The sequence below is a fragment of the Phoca vitulina genome, unplaced genomic scaffold (assembly GCF_004348235.1).
Source record: "Phoca vitulina isolate PV1807 unplaced genomic scaffold, GSC_HSeal_1.0 scaffold19, whole genome shotgun sequence".
In the NCBI taxonomy this organism is placed as follows: domain Eukaryota; kingdom Metazoa; phylum Chordata; class Mammalia; order Carnivora; family Phocidae; genus Phoca; species Phoca vitulina.
The window spans coordinates 8,170,900-8,188,750 of record NW_022589722.1 but is presented as its reverse complement, the minus strand read 5'-3'; the positions used below and the strand labels follow the sequence as shown (position 1 = coordinate 8,188,750).

Below are 17,851 nucleotides of genomic sequence, written 5' to 3'. Positions count from 1 at the left end.
AGGAACCTGCAGAGAATTCTTGTATTCCAATGTGAAGACAGCATTGGGAAATGCCATGCTTTTTGTTTTCCTCCAATTTAAGCCAAATGAGATTGAATGGAATTTTTGTGAGGATTCTTAAGTTGGTCTTTGGTAAGCACTATTTTGGGGAAATATTTTGGTGGGCAAGGTAACTAGCCTTTTAAATACAGCTGTAATAAAATGATAGTAATTATCAGCTAAGTACGTAATTACAGAATAGTCTAGAAGAGCTCTTGAAAATCATTAAAAATAAAACCCATTTGAGGAGCAGAAAGCTATAAAGATATAGCCATAGTGGGACACCATGAGACTGGTTGGTATTTAATAGAAAATATCCATTTGGGAGAGTAATGGCAACACTTTACTGGTGGACAACTAGTTAATTCCACTAGTAAGGATCATAAGTGGAAAGTATGAATATATATAAATATATATAAATATACACTCATATAAATATATGAGATTATGTATATGACCATCTATGGGAGAGGAGTAAATTTTTACTGTGGAATGCCAGACAAGTTTTCCACTTGGATGATGTTCAGTTATGGTAAAAAAAAAAAAAAAAAATTTATTTCCATTTTTATTTGGTTTCCAAATATAAAAAGTCAAGATTCTTACACCAATTATCTCAAATGAGACCATGCAAAACAATTTAGAGTGTATACAACAATCATCCCCCCTCTTTCAGTTTTGCTGCTTTATACAACTGTTTGACAGAAAATTGAATGGCATGTGACAGAAAATTTCACCTTGTTTATTAAAAAATACACACACACACACACAAACCCCCCCCCCAACAACAAATATTCAGGATAGTTTGCTACTTTGTGTCTACAAGTCAACTTATAACCTATATATTTAGGAGGCACATGGGACTGAAAAATTTAGCTGCCCAATTTTATCCATCTACCCCACAGAAAGCAGAAATGAGTCCCAACACTCTGTAAACTTTGGAGGGTTGAGATAGTAGACACTATTATCTATAGTAGATTCAACTGTTGAGCCTGAAAATGAAGGCTTTTTCTCCTTAACAGAAATCTCCTTATGGCCTTTCCTCTAATTTTGCTAAACTGGGTTCCAGAAGAATAGTGAAGAATCCCTTGTGTGAAGTTCAAAGTGTGACAACTGTATTCTGTTGCATCATACAAATTTTTGCTAGTTGCATAGACTAAAGACAGTTGGTTTGCTAAATGGCACTGAAGAAAATCCTGACCCAAGTGGCACTACTTAGTCCAAATGTTCTTGACCAAAAATAATTATACAACAATATTTATAGGCTCACTTTTAAGAGATGGCTGACAATACTGTACATATTTTACATGTCAAATACATAGTCCAAGAGTTTATAAAATAAGTTCATGCATTATTACCTCTAAGAATATCATATACAAGATATCCCCCTCCCCCAGTACTTGTGACATCACTTCAGGTGGACATTTTTATATACAAAATCCAGTTTCTCTGCTGTGTTAAGGTATATAAAGAAACTTAAGAGATTACTGAGAAACAACAAAATCTTAAGTCCACTGAAGATTGAAAGTGTCAATCTGTGGATTTAAAATGTTTCCTTTTTAAAAAACACGCAGGATGCATAACCTCTGTACAAAGAATAATATAAAAATTCTGGATGATCATGTTTGATCATACTACATAATTTAGAATGAAATGTCACTGGTTAAGTTTTTCTACTTTACTCCTTCCACTGACAGCATTAATTTGTGAACTAATATTTATATTTAGTTCAGCTGCATTTATGGCACAAGATCTTTTTCAAAACAGCGGCACCGATTTTCCTTAAGTGTAACAGCACTCTACTTAGCAGCAATTATATTTTTAAAGGTTAACAATTTGTAGAATGTACAACTATACTTACTTTCTACTCTATACTCACCAGTTACAATATTTACAAGGCTAATGCCTACATACAGAATGATCTTTCACTCTCCCCCCCGCCCCATGTCTTATTCAAAGGGGGTTTCAGACAAGGTACCTGTGTGTCAATGGGATTCTTGATTCCAAGTGAGTATAAAGACAAGACAAAATAATTCTTAGTTCAGGTATGTTCCAGTGCCCCAACAGTTATAAGATAAATAGTACTTATTGGCAACGTATAAAAGATGATGAGACATTCTCAGGTATCCTAATAATCTAAGTCTGGAACAGCTGAACAGCAAGAAGGCCACTGCAGTCACCACTGACTATCATTTGAGGTTAGACTCTAATCCCGTGGTCACTACTGGTAACCAGTAAGTTTAACTAAAGAAGGGTCAGTAAATTAAAAAACTGGAAATATATCTTTTAAAAGGAATTTACCTTAAGGGTATTATGGTTCTCAAGTATTCTGTGTAAAGAGATTATGGATAAAGGGAATTGGCGATTTAGCATGCTAACTCAAATCCCATGAATACAGTTTTTCATGATGATGTATTTACTACATGCATCTTTCTTACAATACCTCTAAAAATCACCAACTGTATATAGTTAAACTGTGTGTTAAAGGACTAGTGAGTTATAGGGGGGTAACTGGCCTTATCAGGTAGCCAGTGACATACCAGTTGTGAAAATTTAAGACAAATGAGTTGACAAATTCCTGAAAATAGCAAAAAGTCCTTTGTCAAAATAGTTATTGGACCATACAGAAATAGTCCAAATCTGGAATTTAGGAATTAAAACTATGATCCTATAGTTCAGATCGAACAGATTTAATATCAAGAATTATTTTTGTAAATTTCTACAACAGAATTTGTTGACTATGTTAATGCTGTGATGAGAAAATAATTTAGAAGATATAGCCATAAGTAAGCTGATCTGACAAAAACCACAGACTGATGTCAAATGGACAAAAAACAAAATGCTGTGGAAAAAAATGAACTAAAATGGGGATGAGGTGGGTTGGGGGCAGAGTTAAGGCATCTAAAAAAAATTCCACATGGCTTTGGCTTATTAAAATATTTTACAATTTTTTTTTTAAGAAGATTTGAAAACATCTGAAAAACACGCAAATTGTTTGAAAATCCTGCATCGCAAATTCAGACAGTTTGCAGGAGTCATTCAGATGTTTGCCAAGGAAAATAAAAGACCTCTCCCCACAAGACTGCACATGGGAGGTCCTCCCAGTTCTCTCTATCTTACACTGGATGGCAACCCAGAGGTCTGTGCGGCAGTCACAAACAAGGTGTTGTTATCTGGAAGGGAAGGGACCGTGGAATTTCCATTGGTTGGAGAACAACCCAGCTTTAGTTTTTCCAGATACTCTGCATGTACAGGCTTATGACACTGGAGAACTTTGATGGCATCTTCTACTTTGAACCACTCTCTCTTCCTTCCTAGAAAATAGGACACTGGTCACTATATTACAATAAAGTCAATTTTAAAAAGTAGGTCATATGCTTTAACAATGCCCTTCACCCCCTCCCCCACAAATAATAACTTTATTGTTTTTTCTGGAATGGCTTAGACAATAATATGTTGGGGGAAGAATTTTAAGATAATTCAAATGTGGACATACATACTGATCCTCTTTAAAAAAGGTAACCAAAAGTAATTTAAGATGAAAATGGTATACAAGTACAAAGTACTTGAATTAAGAGAATCCAGATGGCAAAGGGAAAGGGAACTTACCTATATTAACAGAATCTTCCCAATCTTCTAGTATTTCAGTGACAGTAAGAACATAAACATATGTTCTATGCTTTCGGTCTTGATTCTGCTTGAATATAAAAAGAAAAGCATTTTACTCTCCAGGAGCTAGCCATTACACATTTTTGAGGGGAAAAAATTCAGTTGTGGCATACTACTGGTTAGCACATAGGCCAAGTATAATCCAGTTGTATAACCCAGCACAGAAGTGAATTTTATGTAATACAAAATGTAAATGTAAAATGATGAAATTAGCTCCCCATAGTAAACGTGGCACTTTGATTTCAATGCATGTGTTTAAGAGACATTGAGTATTGATAGTTTAAAAGCTTTCAGGTCAACTATGCACAGCCAAGGTTGAGAATGGGTTAGTCTATTTTTGGAATACTATCTTTTAGTCCTTTGTGCTCAAACTCAGTTTTTACCCATATAAAAACTGCCACCTTGTCTTGTTTCTAGATTCAAAATTAAACACAAGTTGGTTTTAAAATGAAGGGGTCATCCTCTCAATTAAAAGTCAGCCTTACTTACTATAGTCTAGGACTTCAGATAACTGATTTAAAAATTTTTTATTTATTTTTAATAAATTCTATGCCTGACCTGGGGCTTCAACTCAAAACCCTGAGATCAAGAGCTGCTTGCTCTACATTGCCAGAATTTTTTCCACCACAAACTACCTGAGTAATACACTCAAATAGTGTATTATGTCTTCGGGAAGGAACGGGAACAAAAAAAAAAAATGAGAGGCATCTCTCACATAAAACATTACTGTTCATTATTGTTAAGAGCTTATTGTCTTATTTCTATGCCTGCAAAATCAATACATTTATTATGCTATGTTCACAAATTCACTGAAATCACCAGGGTGAATAGGCAGGATAATACTAACTTTCCCTTGTATTTTCTAAGGGGAAAGATACATTGGTTACTATTTTCTGTTCAGAGTCTATGAATAAATTTAAATAGCATTTGTAATGCAGTTAATACTATTACCTACCTGTGTTATAGAAGCTTTATTTATAATGTGAGACGTTTTCTTCAAAAATCTTGTCAGCGTATCGACAATGTGCTATTTGTACCATGGCTACTCTGAATTACAGAAAACCCTCAATATATTTTTCAGTTTAACCAGGAGATGGTGCTCTTCAATTGGGTAAAGCAAGTGCTGAATTCTGGAAAGTTTGAATATTAACTTGAGAACTTCACTGTTAACACAGTATTCTAGGAGTCATCAATTCTACCAAGTGTTGCACAATTTCTGAATTCTGTAGAAAGCCTTTTTTTCTTTCTTTTTAAAAAAAACATTGCGGGGGCAGAGAGAGGGAGGGCTGCGTGAGCGGGGGCAGGGGCAGGAGAAAAATCCCAAGCAGACCTCCCTGCCGAGCACCTAACGTCCCTGAGATCATGACCTGAGCTGTAATCAAGAGTGGGCCGCTTAACTGACTGAGTCACCCAGGCACCCCCTTAAAAAGCCTTAAAAATAAAATGTTTATGGTTCTACGAGAAGGACTAAACTAACCCTTTAGTAGTATCTTGAAGGGGAAAAAAAGCCACAATGTGTCAGGTATACCATGTATCTAAGTATCTTTGTCTGACTCTTGGATGAAAAGATGAGAAGAGCTTGTGTCTCATGATCCTTACCTTCCACAGAACACCTGCCAATTCCAAATTCCCTCTCCACAAATTCCATTTTGCCTTCAGTAATAACAGATTATGTAAGAGAATTCTATGCTTTTAGCATCTATTCTTTGTATCAGGGTTTTTTTTTTTTTTTTTTTTTTTTAAACCTTCATACCGTCCTGTAGGGATAATAAAGTCATTATTGTGTATCATCTAACATTATGTGCTAAAGGCAAAGGGTCCATTTCCAGACAGTATCCACAAGAGTCCTAAACCCTTAGGTGATACTGAGGACACTGTACCTCCTAAAAAGTCTATTAACTAAACAGTATCAGTAAACCAAGAGATAGGTCTTTCTGTATCAGCTCTCTGTATTGTCATATAAAAATAATTACTACTGTAATAATGTATAAAACTGATGGCATATGAAAGTAACTTTTACTTCCCTCCCTCCTAATCCTTATAAACTTACTTGCTTACTGATAGTTTTAAGAGGAAATGTCTAGCTCAGGTTGCTGCCAGATTATTTGGCTGGTCAGGAAAGAATCGTTAATTCTATTATTCTAAAGGATTACTTTTGTTACTCACCTCAAATATGCCCAGGAGTCTGCCTAATTTTCCTTTGACTCCAGCCTATTAAAAAAGGATGAAATGTAAAACTGTTACCTTTGCTAAGAAAATTTACATTGAAGTTATTTTCTGGCTATTTCAACCCTTGGATCTAAGCACAATAGGCCCTCCTATACCAAGCCTGCTTCTGTAAAGTTTTTTTTTTTTTTTTGGCTATGCCAAGATTCACAACCTGTGGTTTGCTATAAAACACGGCTTAATTTATTCCATATGCAAGTTCGACTGATCAGATTGTCATTTATTTTATTAGAACTGACAGGGATTGACCAAAAATTAGACTTTCTACCAATTTGGGACAAACTTCATGAATGAAAACAGAACTTTTCCATATGAACTGATAAAGGGTTTACCCTTCTTAAAGGACTGTCTTTCTGCCCTTTTCCCCACATGGCTCAGGAGGTACAATTTTTTTCTCTATGTTACCCTTTGACTGCAGAATCCTCATTACTTTTACCCAGTACTATAACAGACTGACTGGAACTTCAAATCCACACCACAACTAACCACAACAACATTGGTACCCGCTGTCTCCTCTATCTACGACTTGTGTTCCTCCATCAGGAAGCTGCTCATCCTTCAAGACCCATCTCTATGAAACCTTTGTAACTACACACCAAGACCCAGTGAGAACATTAGCATTTGCTTCCCATTTATATCCTAACTTGCTGCTCAATTTATAGCACTTAAATCTATGTTATTCTGCCTCTGGGTAAAAGCAAGTTCTATCTATAAGCAACTGTTAGAAGATAAGCAGGCCATTATGCTTTCGTGCATGGGTGTGTGTGCCGTTTTCCTCAACTTTAAGACAAAACAAATAAAGGCAATTTGTTTATTCATCTGAGAAAGAATTATAGGGCATGAGTGATGTCTCTGTGCATTCCTGCAGGGCATTCCAGGTGTATCACTAACTGCTCTGACACGAGGCCACCATATTATGTACTCATCACTGATCAGGCTTATTGTCTGTTATACAATTCTGGGGGATGTCTACATTGCTTTTAGCTCTATTTTACCAAGTAGAAAAAATATCTGCTTAGCAAAATGCTAGCTATAGTTGCCTGCTTAAAAATGTTGAACCAGACAAGAGAGCGAGCACCCACGTGACCTGCCTGTCCGTCTTCTGAGTGCACGTAGCCTGAGCGCCACCCCCCCCCCCCGCCCCCGACACTGTAAAACCTCCCAAGTGCACAGGCACAGTGTGTTTGAGAGGAGAGCAAACAAGCTACAACGGTTCATCTCACCTCTTCATAAACCTCCCTCACGGCTGCACCGCCGGGTTCCTCCTCCGGCTCCATGCCTCCTCCAGGGACAATCCACTGGTCCGGGTACCGGCTGCTGCTCACAAGCAGCACCTGCAAGAAGGAGCACCACCGTGCACGGCCGCTGCCCGCGGAGTGCCGCGCCCCGGACAACACCCTCAACCCGCCACCGCCGGCCCGGGAATGTAAGCCCTTCCAGGTTAACCCGCCTTTCAGGGTCATTCCGATTAGGAGGGGTGCACATCCTACCACAAACCAGCAGCCGGCAGCTTCTGTACACACCGTCTTTCGGAATTCAGAATTCAACAATATCGTGCTCACATCACTACACCATTCTGAACCTAATGAAGTCACTTCAACTACCAGATTCAATTCGTGAAACTCCAATTCTTGGAGACTCACAAAAGACAGAAGCCGAGACTTGGTTTACTAGTCTCAGAGCTGTATGCACTTAGGTTTGTGGTCGTAATGTCTTTTTCAGTTATAGAATCTTAGTATTCTCCCAAATTTAAGGGTATGTGACCCCAGGCACATCACCCTGTTCCCTCACCTATAAAATGTATGAATACTTAAAAGATAACCGAGACTCTGAGAAAGGAATAGGGGAATTCACGTAAAGCCCATGCACGGCAGAGAGAGTTCCCATTATTTTTACACTTATGATTGGGTGGAAAGAAGTACCTTCATATTCCAAACCAATTATAAGTGAACAAAAGTCACTTCTTTTGATTAACAGGCAGCTATAACTTATGATCTAGAAGAGGGTTGGCAAGCTACAGTGAGTGCACTACTTGTTTTTGTACCGTCTGTGAGCTAAAAATGGTTTTTATATTTTTAATTATATGAAATTCAAATTCCAGTGTTCATAAATAAAATTTTATGAGAACCTAGCCACACTCATTCATTTTTTACATATTGCTTATGGCTGCTTTCATGCTACGACAGCAGAGTTGGGTAGCTGCGACAGAGACGGTGTGGCCCACAAAGCCTAAAATATTATCTGGCTCTTTACAGAAGTCTGCAGACCTCAATCAAGATTAGCATTAACCTTGAAATATGCAAACACACACACACACACACACACAAAGAACTACATCATCAGAGTATCCCAGAGGTTCATTATTTTAAGTGCCTGAAGCAAGAATTATATATCTTATAAATGAAAATTTGTGGGCTAGAGTAGGTTAAAATTCACCCAAGTTAAAACAACAAAGGCTATGATAAATAACCAAACGATGTTTGTGAAGTAACAGGTGCCTTAACCAACGTGAACAAAAGCGTTTACAAAATTACCTTAGTATACTGCCTTTACCAACGTAAGCCATTCTCACCAGATCAATCAATTCAGAGCGAAGTTTAATCCCGGACATGTGCACTGCTTTTCTGCCCGGCGTGCCCGTAGTTCGAGCTGCCCAGCCCCCTCCCTCCTGCCAGAGCAGCCGCTGGCCTTGAGAGTTCACAGCCAGCACAGGATTCGCCTCCCACGGAGGAGGCCGCCAGAACTCAACCTTCCCCAACTGGAAAGTTCCAGGCCGACAGTAAGATAGTTCAGCAACTCCCACCTTCCCCCAAAACCTCTAAAATATTGAGCTGGAAGATAAGGAACACCTATCCAGGCACATATCCCCTCAATTTGAAAACTAAGCAGCAAACTGTGGCCAAGGACACATCATCATTGCAAAGTGGTGATCCATCAATGTTCAAGGAGTCAGCATTATTTCTCTCATTCTTGATCTGGATAGGACTCTATTGCTTCTACCGGCTTTATTCCTTCAAATGAATAACCGGCAGAACAGTGCAAATCCAGAGGAAGCACTGTAAATTAATAGCTGATACAACATTAGTTAAAATATTTAATGGCTGGGGCGCCTGGGTGGCTCAGTCAGTCAAGCGCCTGTCTTCGGCTCAGGCCATGATCCCGGCGTCCTGGGATAGAGCCCCAGGTCAGCGGGGAGCCTGCTTCTCCCCCTGCTTATGCTCTCTCTGTCAAATAAATAAATAAAATCCTTTAAAAAATATTTTAATGGCTGACATTGAAGGTATCACCAAGTCAAAATATAGCAATTTTGGTAAAATGAAATGTAAGACAGGTTTACATTTAAGCTTTATTAAATATTAGCAAACAGGGCTTACATATCAAAATTAGAAACTAAAGAGCCAGAATCAGCAAATCTAGTAAGAATTAGAAAACACTGGTTTGAACCTGAAGATGTTTTGCAACTGTACAGATCACAACCAAGGTGTGTTTCACTACTGGATGCACACAATGAAGCCTGCTCATCTACCTTTCAGTGCACCAGTGTCGTCCTCTGTAAAAGCAAGCGCCCATCCTTGTTAGGGGTGTTGAGTGTTATTGAGAATTAAATACCTTAAGTCCTGGCCTAGGCACTCGCTGTTGGCCCTTACTAGCTATTCAGCTTTCCCACTAGTGGAGCTGAATCAGCTTACCAAGAATTAGGCTTTCCCCCCAAATTTTGCCACTTGTATTTGTTTTATAATTACTGAGAGTTAATGATGAAATGAGGGCAGAAAGGAATTATCAAAAAGACTGCAAAAATTAATTAAAGGTGGGTTATTAAAAACCTCTATCAAATTAAATACGGATGAGACTACTATAAAAGACTGGAAAAAGGAAATTTAAAAATTCAGAAAGAGCCTTCAAGAGTCTTCAAGGTTCAAATTCTTTAAACAAAGTGAAACTGCAAATCAGATTTCACTTTTTATTTTATTCAAAAAGGAGGCTTTCGGAGGATCTATGGTATTCCAAGGCTTTGGGCTATATCGAGACTGGCAAATATATGTTTTTAAGTTAAAACAAAAATGCTTAAGGTATAAAAGCATACATCTTGCATCAAGGGAAAAGTAAACCGCAACTTCTGTTTCTGACTGCAGAGCTGGAGGCCTCTTTTCCTGATTACTAGGTGTGGGTTACAGATAATCTAGTTTTTATTGCCTGGCTGAAATTCTTACTACCCAATTCTATGCTCCTTAAGCAACTTCCTTGATTACCTTCCTAATGGGACAGGACACTGCAGGGGCTAGCTACTGGAAAAGTACATCCTTATTTAGTAAACAGGGAGTTTCAAAGCCATTGATATTCTTAATGTTTGAGTCCTGAAAAAAATGAAACTCAGTGTCATGTATCTAGGTCAATGATAATTCCCATTCGTCCCAAGATAGTCTTTAAGAGAGAAATTACATAAGGTTAATAATGTTGAAAACCCATTAGTAGAGTCTGTCTGCTTTTCTGAACTAACACTTATGCTTCCAATTAAATCCAAATCTTTAATCTGCAATCTAAGGACATCATTCACATATGAGTAAATTTATCTTCCAAAAGTCAGTGACATGGAATCCTTGTATGCTTCATAAATTATTTTTTAGAAACATATGAAAACAAGTGTATAGTTTTGGACAAATGATTTAGGTAGAATCTGAAAACTTAACACGCAAGAGTCCCTTGACATTCCAAAATGATTAAGTTTTATTGATCAAACCATCAACTTCAAATGTATCTTTCCAAAATATGATACATTTAATAAACAAGTAATTAGTATCTGCAGTATAGAAATGACCAGCATCTAAACTACTAGCTTAAAAGATTTGATAATGAGTCTTCAGTGAGGAAACAGATTTGGAAACCAGTATGTTTCATTAAATATTTGCCTACTCATCTAGAGTACTTCATTCAGAGTTCAAATGAAGTCAAGGCCACATTTGTATGTTTGTTGTGTTATGTAGGGGAGAGTGGTGGTGGTGATTATCTCCCAGGGTAGAAGAAATGAATCTGAATAGCATTAAGTAGAGACAAAGATGAATTAAAATCCCTCCTACATGCTAGAAGAATCTAAGCATATAGAACCCCATCACAAATTATTCAATATCCTCAAAAAAAAAAAAAGCCATCTAACATTTCTACAACATCCCCAATCTACTAGATCTGTAATACAGCTTTAGCATGCTTCCTAATGCTCTAAAAATATTATTACTGAAGTAACAGAAGTTATAAAATCTCAGTAAGAGGATATACCAATAGCTGACAAATCCATACCTGGTTGTTCATACATTTTAAATTCCTTTTCAAATACCTTTCTAGGCATATTACATTTTGTGTATCCAACAAGATGACAGTCTGCCACATTAGTGACAAGGTGACAGAGATGAAAGGAGACATTGAACCTTCCAGGTAAGCCAGAGCTGAGACCAAAGGAAGATTTATAAAAAGGAGGTTAGCCAACCCACCAGGCTGCAGAATGAGACTTGAATCAAACTCAACCTCAAAGCCAGTGCTGTTAGAGTAGTGAAAAGTGAAGACATTTCCTTGATTCAACCTGCCCACCTTCATATAAGCATTCCTGCTACTACACTATCAAACCCCAACCCCTCCTTCCATGTATTGAATAATTATCAGAATACAACACCATTCACTTATCACTGTTAAGAAGCCATTTCTCACACTTGTCTTTTTCTTAGACACTTAATGTTTTAAGCATTTGGAATATAAGTACTTCTCACTTTAAGTAGCAACAGTATAGTGATAATGGTCTACTTGGAACCAGCCCTGAGTCTTCCTGGACAAAGGTTTGTCTATGAATCGGAGTAATCTATAGTATAGATTCTATACTCTATATCACCTAAGTAAGTCGTCCTCACTGGGGGTGTGTAAGAGCTTGTAAACGAAAAAAAAAAAAATGCTGTTCAAGGTTTACGTGATGCAGTGATGCCTTCAGAAGATGGAGGTACTTGAAATTCTTAGTCCTATACACCAAGTGGCCCCCAAATGTCCTTTGTGTTTCAGCTTTTACCCTTATAACTGTTCTTGGTCACAGCCTGCTTCTGGGAACAACTAGTCGCTACAAATGACTACTTCTGGGGGCGGGGGGGAGCTATCTAGAGAACCTCTCAAGTGATTCCTAAATTGAAGAATGAAGAGTTTTATTTTGTGAATTATAGCTATTAGAAGCTGTACTGGGGTTTTTGTTCTTTCTTCCCACATTATCATGAACTAGGATGCATGAATGGTTAAACTACCTCTACCATAGTAACTGTGTTATAGGCATTTAGCCAAAATTAGGCCAGCAAGCAGCATATTAGGAACACCCAGTGTGCACACATTTTAAAAAGATCTTAAGTTATAACAATGATTATTGTATCCATTAACCAGCTACCTACTGTTATTACTAAACAAATTAGTACTACTTTTTGGACTATAGAGGCACAGTGCTATAGGAGCATCAGAAATAACAGCTCATTTTGGGAAAATGTGCTTAACCCCTATTAGCTTATTGCTAGCTTGGAAAAAGATCAAAATTCAAAATCTGAGGTACGGGTTCTACTGAATGTGTATTACTTTTGCACCATCATAAAGTCGAAAAACCACAAGTTGAACCATTGAAGTCAGGGACCATCTGTATGGGATTGGTAGATAGATGAATGCTAAGTTGGGCTGATGACATTTTCTTCTAGCATGTCAGTGTTTTGAAGCTATGGGTAAGCTTTCTTTCACACATTACAGAAAGCCTTAGTGATACATACCAAGAGCCTGAAACAGATGCAAACTGTACAAAAATGCCTTCCCTTGAAGGAAGTGGCTGAGTGGCCAAAGAATCACTTTAGGTCTGGGAGAGCTGCAGGCATAGAGGACATTTCCCTATGTTTAGAAAAGGCTGCCTTTGGATAGTTAACTTTCATAAAAGTGGTCTCCATTTGAAGCAAGTATCTTCAAGGACTTAAATCTAAAAGGACTTCTACGGAAGTATAAGCCCCAGAGTATACATCTGAAAAGGCAGACTGCCTATTGATCCCAAGCGTACAAACGTTAGGAGAGATTTACCTGTACTAATATTTCTTAAGATTGTTTTTATTAGGGCTCTGGTTTTAGAGTTCTGCTTTCCCTACCAAGTCTTTTTAGGACTCTGCTTTCCCTCCCCACTTTTAGTGCATGATTTTGTAAAATTCAGACATTTAGTTAATACACTTTTGGCATTTAGCAGACTGTAGAATGCAGTCCCTGGCTCAAGGAGCTTAAAAGTTAAGTAGGGCAGTAAATCCAAATGGAAGAGTAGGGGGGCAGTCTTTAAGACTGTTTTGTTAGTGTTTCTCACTCACAACTGTGCCTGGATTCCACCCAGAATCAAGTCATTTCTATTTCTCTTTTTAGCACTCTATCCTATTTTGCTGCCAGATCATCCTCAAGCTTGAATACATTTAAAATGTAAATGTTCCTTGTTCAAAACTAAGTGTTCCTTTCTTGCCTAGCAACTCCTTAGCCTAATAGTTAAGGTGCTCTTTTTCAACCATTATCTGTCCTATGCTATCCTAAGCTGCAGCTCAACTAACCCACAGCCCCAAGTTTTGCTGTTTGTGATACTTGGTCCTTCCTCTCTCACTGACTGAAATCCAGCTCCAGTGGATCTTAACCCTGGAGCACGTGATGGTACTTTTCCCTTATTTTATTTCCCTTTATATCAGTCATTTGTCTATCTTCCCGCTACAGAGTATGTTTCTTAGGAGTTGACACTTTTCATCTCTACAACCCTGTTCAAACTATCATATATGCAACATGTTCAAAAGAATCTATTTTTGGTTACGTTCTGTGAATGTATTATCCTCCTTCTCTGTACAAGCACAATATCCCAGCTACTCTATGGGATGCTTATTTGTGGGCTTGTGAGGAAGCCCAACTGCCAAAACTAAGGGTGGTTCCCTACAGAAAAAACTAGCTAGAGAGGATCAAATGAACAGGAGATTTAGAAATAAAGCACCTGGGGTCAAAATTATTTGCCAGCTTCTTTGACCTTGGGACAAATTATGTCTGCTGCCTAATTTCTTCCTGTACAAATGCTAATTCTTATTATTTACCTCACAGGGATGATAAAACAGGCAAATATAAAAACACCCCCCAAAAAATAGAGTGTGCTGTTAGGACAACCTTCTTTCCTAAAATAACCTGTTCTCAACTATGGGCTACTAACTCCTTCAGTACGAGGAGAACCATACTGGAACACTGCGTAACTTTTTGTGGTCCATCAGCAATTACTATTTTATTTCAATTGACACTCTATAAACATTTCATCCTAAAATAAGGCATACGTTTAAATCTCCCAACCAGGACCTAGGTATTGTTAACCCAGTAGGGGCGAAAATTCTCACCCATTAGCTAAAGAGGTGGATTCAGGCTGTTTTGTATCCTATCCTTGGAAGGCTACCAGTATAATTTAAACAGAGTGGGAATAAATTCATAGCAAAACAGCAAGATGTCCAGGAAAGCTAATAGGGTTCACTTTGTAACTATCATATAATAGAAAGAGCCCCAAATATACACAACTACAGAAATGAAGATCCTAAAGAGATTAACCACACATTAAGGTTGGCTGTGCATTTTACTTAGAGAATTCTAGAGCCTTCCCTTAGAACATATTCTGACTTGGTTTCTCAGTCTGCACTGTACCAGATTTACCCAGTTTTACGTAACAGATTTCTCTAATACTCCAGAGCTTGCTCCTTACTTCATTTTATCTAATGGCAGTAGTCTCTTGACTCAACTAGAGGCTAGGAATTTAGCATTTATTACAGTAGGAACAACTCCCAAGCACAAACGTTAATTCATTGATCTACTACGGTGATTTCTGAAGCTCTCTTCAGGCTTCGCTTTACCATTCACACAATACAGATCATTTCAATTTCTTCCTATTTCCTGTATTTTCTCCTGGGAATGTTTTTTTTTTTTTTTTTTTTTTTTTTTAAACAAAGCCTGAATTCCAAGTTCAGGTTATGGCAAGACTTCAAAGTCATCACTTCCAGAAAGGCTTCCAAGCTCAGCCTCACAAAATCTCTCATTCAGCAAATAGCATGCACCCAATTGCTAAGGAGCCCTGTGCCAAGAGCCCAGCATCAGGAGCAGGGACTGGATCCTGAATTCTCAATCTACCGCTTCCTAATTATGTCATTTGGGGAAAGTACTTATTATCTGCAACTGTCTCCTCACCTATAAACCAGCACTAAGAGGATGAAATGTAATAAACTCAGGTTTTCGGGAAAGCACTCAACTAAGAATGTGATTACACAACAGTGAGCCAATCAGACAAGATCCCTGACCTAGCTTGATCACTTTGGGCTATTCTTTTGTATTGAAAGCTTGTTTTTTCCTAACATGGCCCTTCCCTCAACGATTTTCTAATCTTTTTAAAAATAGAATATACTTAAGGCTGGTTGACTGTTTACTCTGTGAATGTTACAACATCTTTCCCCTTCCACTTCCTAGCTCTCCAAAGTGAGCCCAGTCATAGACGCAGACCTGTTTCTTCGGAAAACTCAAGAAAATTTAGGTTTTAACACTTAAAGGCCCCCAACTGAGGACTGATCAACACTAAAAGGCTTGGTTTCTTTTCAAAAAATAAAGGCAAACCCAGAGTTTGAAGAGCACCATTTTGAAGCCCTCTGATTTCTGTTAGCATAGTAAGAACTATGCTACCGAGTGTACACTATATCATACTCACCCTAACTACACGGCTTAGCAATAAGGAAGCCATTACATTTCCCGTCTCCAGCTTTAGCCTGGTATTTTATTGGACACAGTTGGTTATGGAAGCAGAACTCTGTTAATTTTTTCCCTGTCTAATGATTTTAGGAGTGGCAATGCTTTATAAAAGATTTTCATGGCTACCAATCAACTATTATTGCCTTAAGCAAATTTAAAACAGTGAACCAGTTTTAAATTAAATAAATGTAACAAATAAGGAAAAACTGCTCTCCAGGAAAACCTCAAGGGCCTCATATCAACCCAACGCAGGAGGGTAAATTACAGAAGATTCACTGCTTACTCTTAGAACAAGAAAGGCTGCTCCTCTCCAGATGTCAAACCAAACACAGCAAAGTAAAGAAGCCTTGATAAATATGCTGAGAGCTAGAGATTACGGTCTGAAAATGGCAACTTTGCCGACCTCTAACCATCTTCTCCCTCTGGAGTTATTCCACATTTTTCACTAGCCATCTTTCTGCTGTCAGAAAACTTTAAAAGAGGCGGCCATTTAAAAAAAATACATATCAAGTATAATTATGCCAAGTGCTTGCGAGTTAAAGGGTCCACTTAAAAGTGGGATTTTAAAAAACCAGACCGAATGGGGTTTTATTTTAAAGCACGGCGTCTGTTTGGCTATTCCACAAACATCCCTAGGTTTAAAGCGAAAACGCAAACTGCTGTAACGTGGAAGGAAAATATAACAGAGGCAGAGGCATTAGAGCTTGGGCTGCAACACTCACGCCATTTCTGCCGCCTCTGTTAGCACTCGAGGTTTATCTGGCTTTACACTCAATTCGCGTGTTAAGATGGTGACTCCCGCCAGAAGCGACCTATACGGCCCGGGACCTTCCCCGCGGGCCGGGAGGCGTCTCGGCCTCAGGTCCTCACGACCGCCCAGCAGAACATAGGGCTGGGCCAGCCCCTTTGTCTCCTCTATCAACCCAGAGAAAGGAAGAAAGGAAGGAAGGAGGAAGGAAGGAAGGAGGGAGGGAGGGAAGGAAGGAGGGAGGGAAGGAAGGAAGGAAGGAGGGAGGGAGGGAGGGAGGGAAAGAAGGAGGGGGCTAACTAATCCCTCCCAGCCCCGGAGCCAGAAGAAGGGTCGGGCGAGGAAGGGGAAGGGCAAGGACCCCCACCCTGGCCGGCCCCGGCCCCCCGCCCCCCCGGCCTGCTCCGGCGCCCCCGCCGCGGAGGGCACAGAGCGCGCTGGAGGCCCTCACCTCGTCCTCCTGCTCGCTCCGGAAGCACAGGCACGCCGCCCGCTTCTTGAAGCCCTCGCGGTCATAGGTCCGCGTCTGGTTGGGCTTGAACTTCATCATAGAGGCGGGCTCTTGCTGCCGCTGCTGCTCCGGCCGCCGCCGCGGGGACCTGGCCGCCGCCACCCGGCCTGGGAGTTGGGGCGCGGGCGAGTCGGGGCACAGAGGCGCCGGGAGGCGAGGCGGCGGCGCGGGGAGTGGCAGCGAGGCCGGTCAGTCCCGGGGCCGGTGGCCGCTTCGACGTGGGGCAGGGCGCAAGCGCCGGTCACTGCAGCCCGGGTGCCGGAGAGGAAACACCGCCTCTGCCCGGGCGTCCGCCGCTCTCCATGGAGCCCGCCGCCCGCTCGCCTCCGCTCCCTCCTGCTGCTGCTGCTGCTGCCGGCAACGCAGTCTCCGTCGCCGTCGCCGCCGGGGGAAGAGCGAGGCTCGAGGCTCGCGCCACAAGGAGACAGTTATGAGAACTCGCGGCGTCTAGGCAGCAGCGCCGCAGCGGCTTCGCGCCGCCCCCACCGCCCCTATATTTAAGTGGGCCCGCGCAGCCCCGCCTCCGCGCGCCCCGCCCTGCGCGCGCCCCAGCGCCTGCGTGCCGGGAACCGTTGCGGCGGAGGAGGGGCGGCGGGGGGCGGGGTCTCGGCCGCGCGGCAGCGTGGGTGCCTCGGGGCCTGAGGGGCTGGGGCTGCGTCCGAGCGCGGGCTGGCGGTAGCCCGCCAAAGAACCCGTGAGTAGGAAGAGGCAAAGACCCCTCCCTCCCTGTTTATAAACACCGCTACCTGCCCCATGGAGACCTTAAATATCATCTCCAGGCGAGGAGGTCCAACTACGTACATCCTCACAAAAAGTTGCACCCCGGTCAGGAAATGCCTGGAGGCATCGCAGCGATGGCAGTCTCCGCAGTGACTGACGTC

At 40.5% G+C, this 17,851-nt stretch overlaps 1 protein-coding gene across 2 annotated transcripts; it reads right to left on the bottom strand.

Annotated features, from left to right (window-relative positions):
- Positions 1 to 1,997: 1,997 nt before the first annotated feature.
- On the bottom strand, positions 1,998 to 17,459 carry NUDT4 (nudix hydrolase 4). 2 transcript variants are annotated; one of them, XM_032416373.1, is made up of 5 exons: positions 16,911 to 17,459; positions 7,155 to 7,265; positions 5,872 to 5,916; positions 3,646 to 3,733; positions 1,998 to 3,350 (listed from the first exon to the last, which is right to left on the bottom strand). In XM_032416373.1, the coding sequence occupies exons 1-5, from the start codon at positions 17,007 to 17,009 to the stop codon at positions 3,148 to 3,150; spliced, it is 546 nt and encodes a 181-aa protein (XP_032272264.1). In that variant the 5' UTR covers positions 17,010 to 17,459; the 3' UTR covers positions 1,998 to 3,147. The 2 variants fall into 2 exon arrangements, with proteins under 2 accessions (XP_032272264.1, XP_032272265.1); XM_032416374.1 differs by having other exon boundaries at positions 3,646 to 3,730.
- Between the last annotated feature and the right edge of the window lie 392 nt (positions 17,460 to 17,851).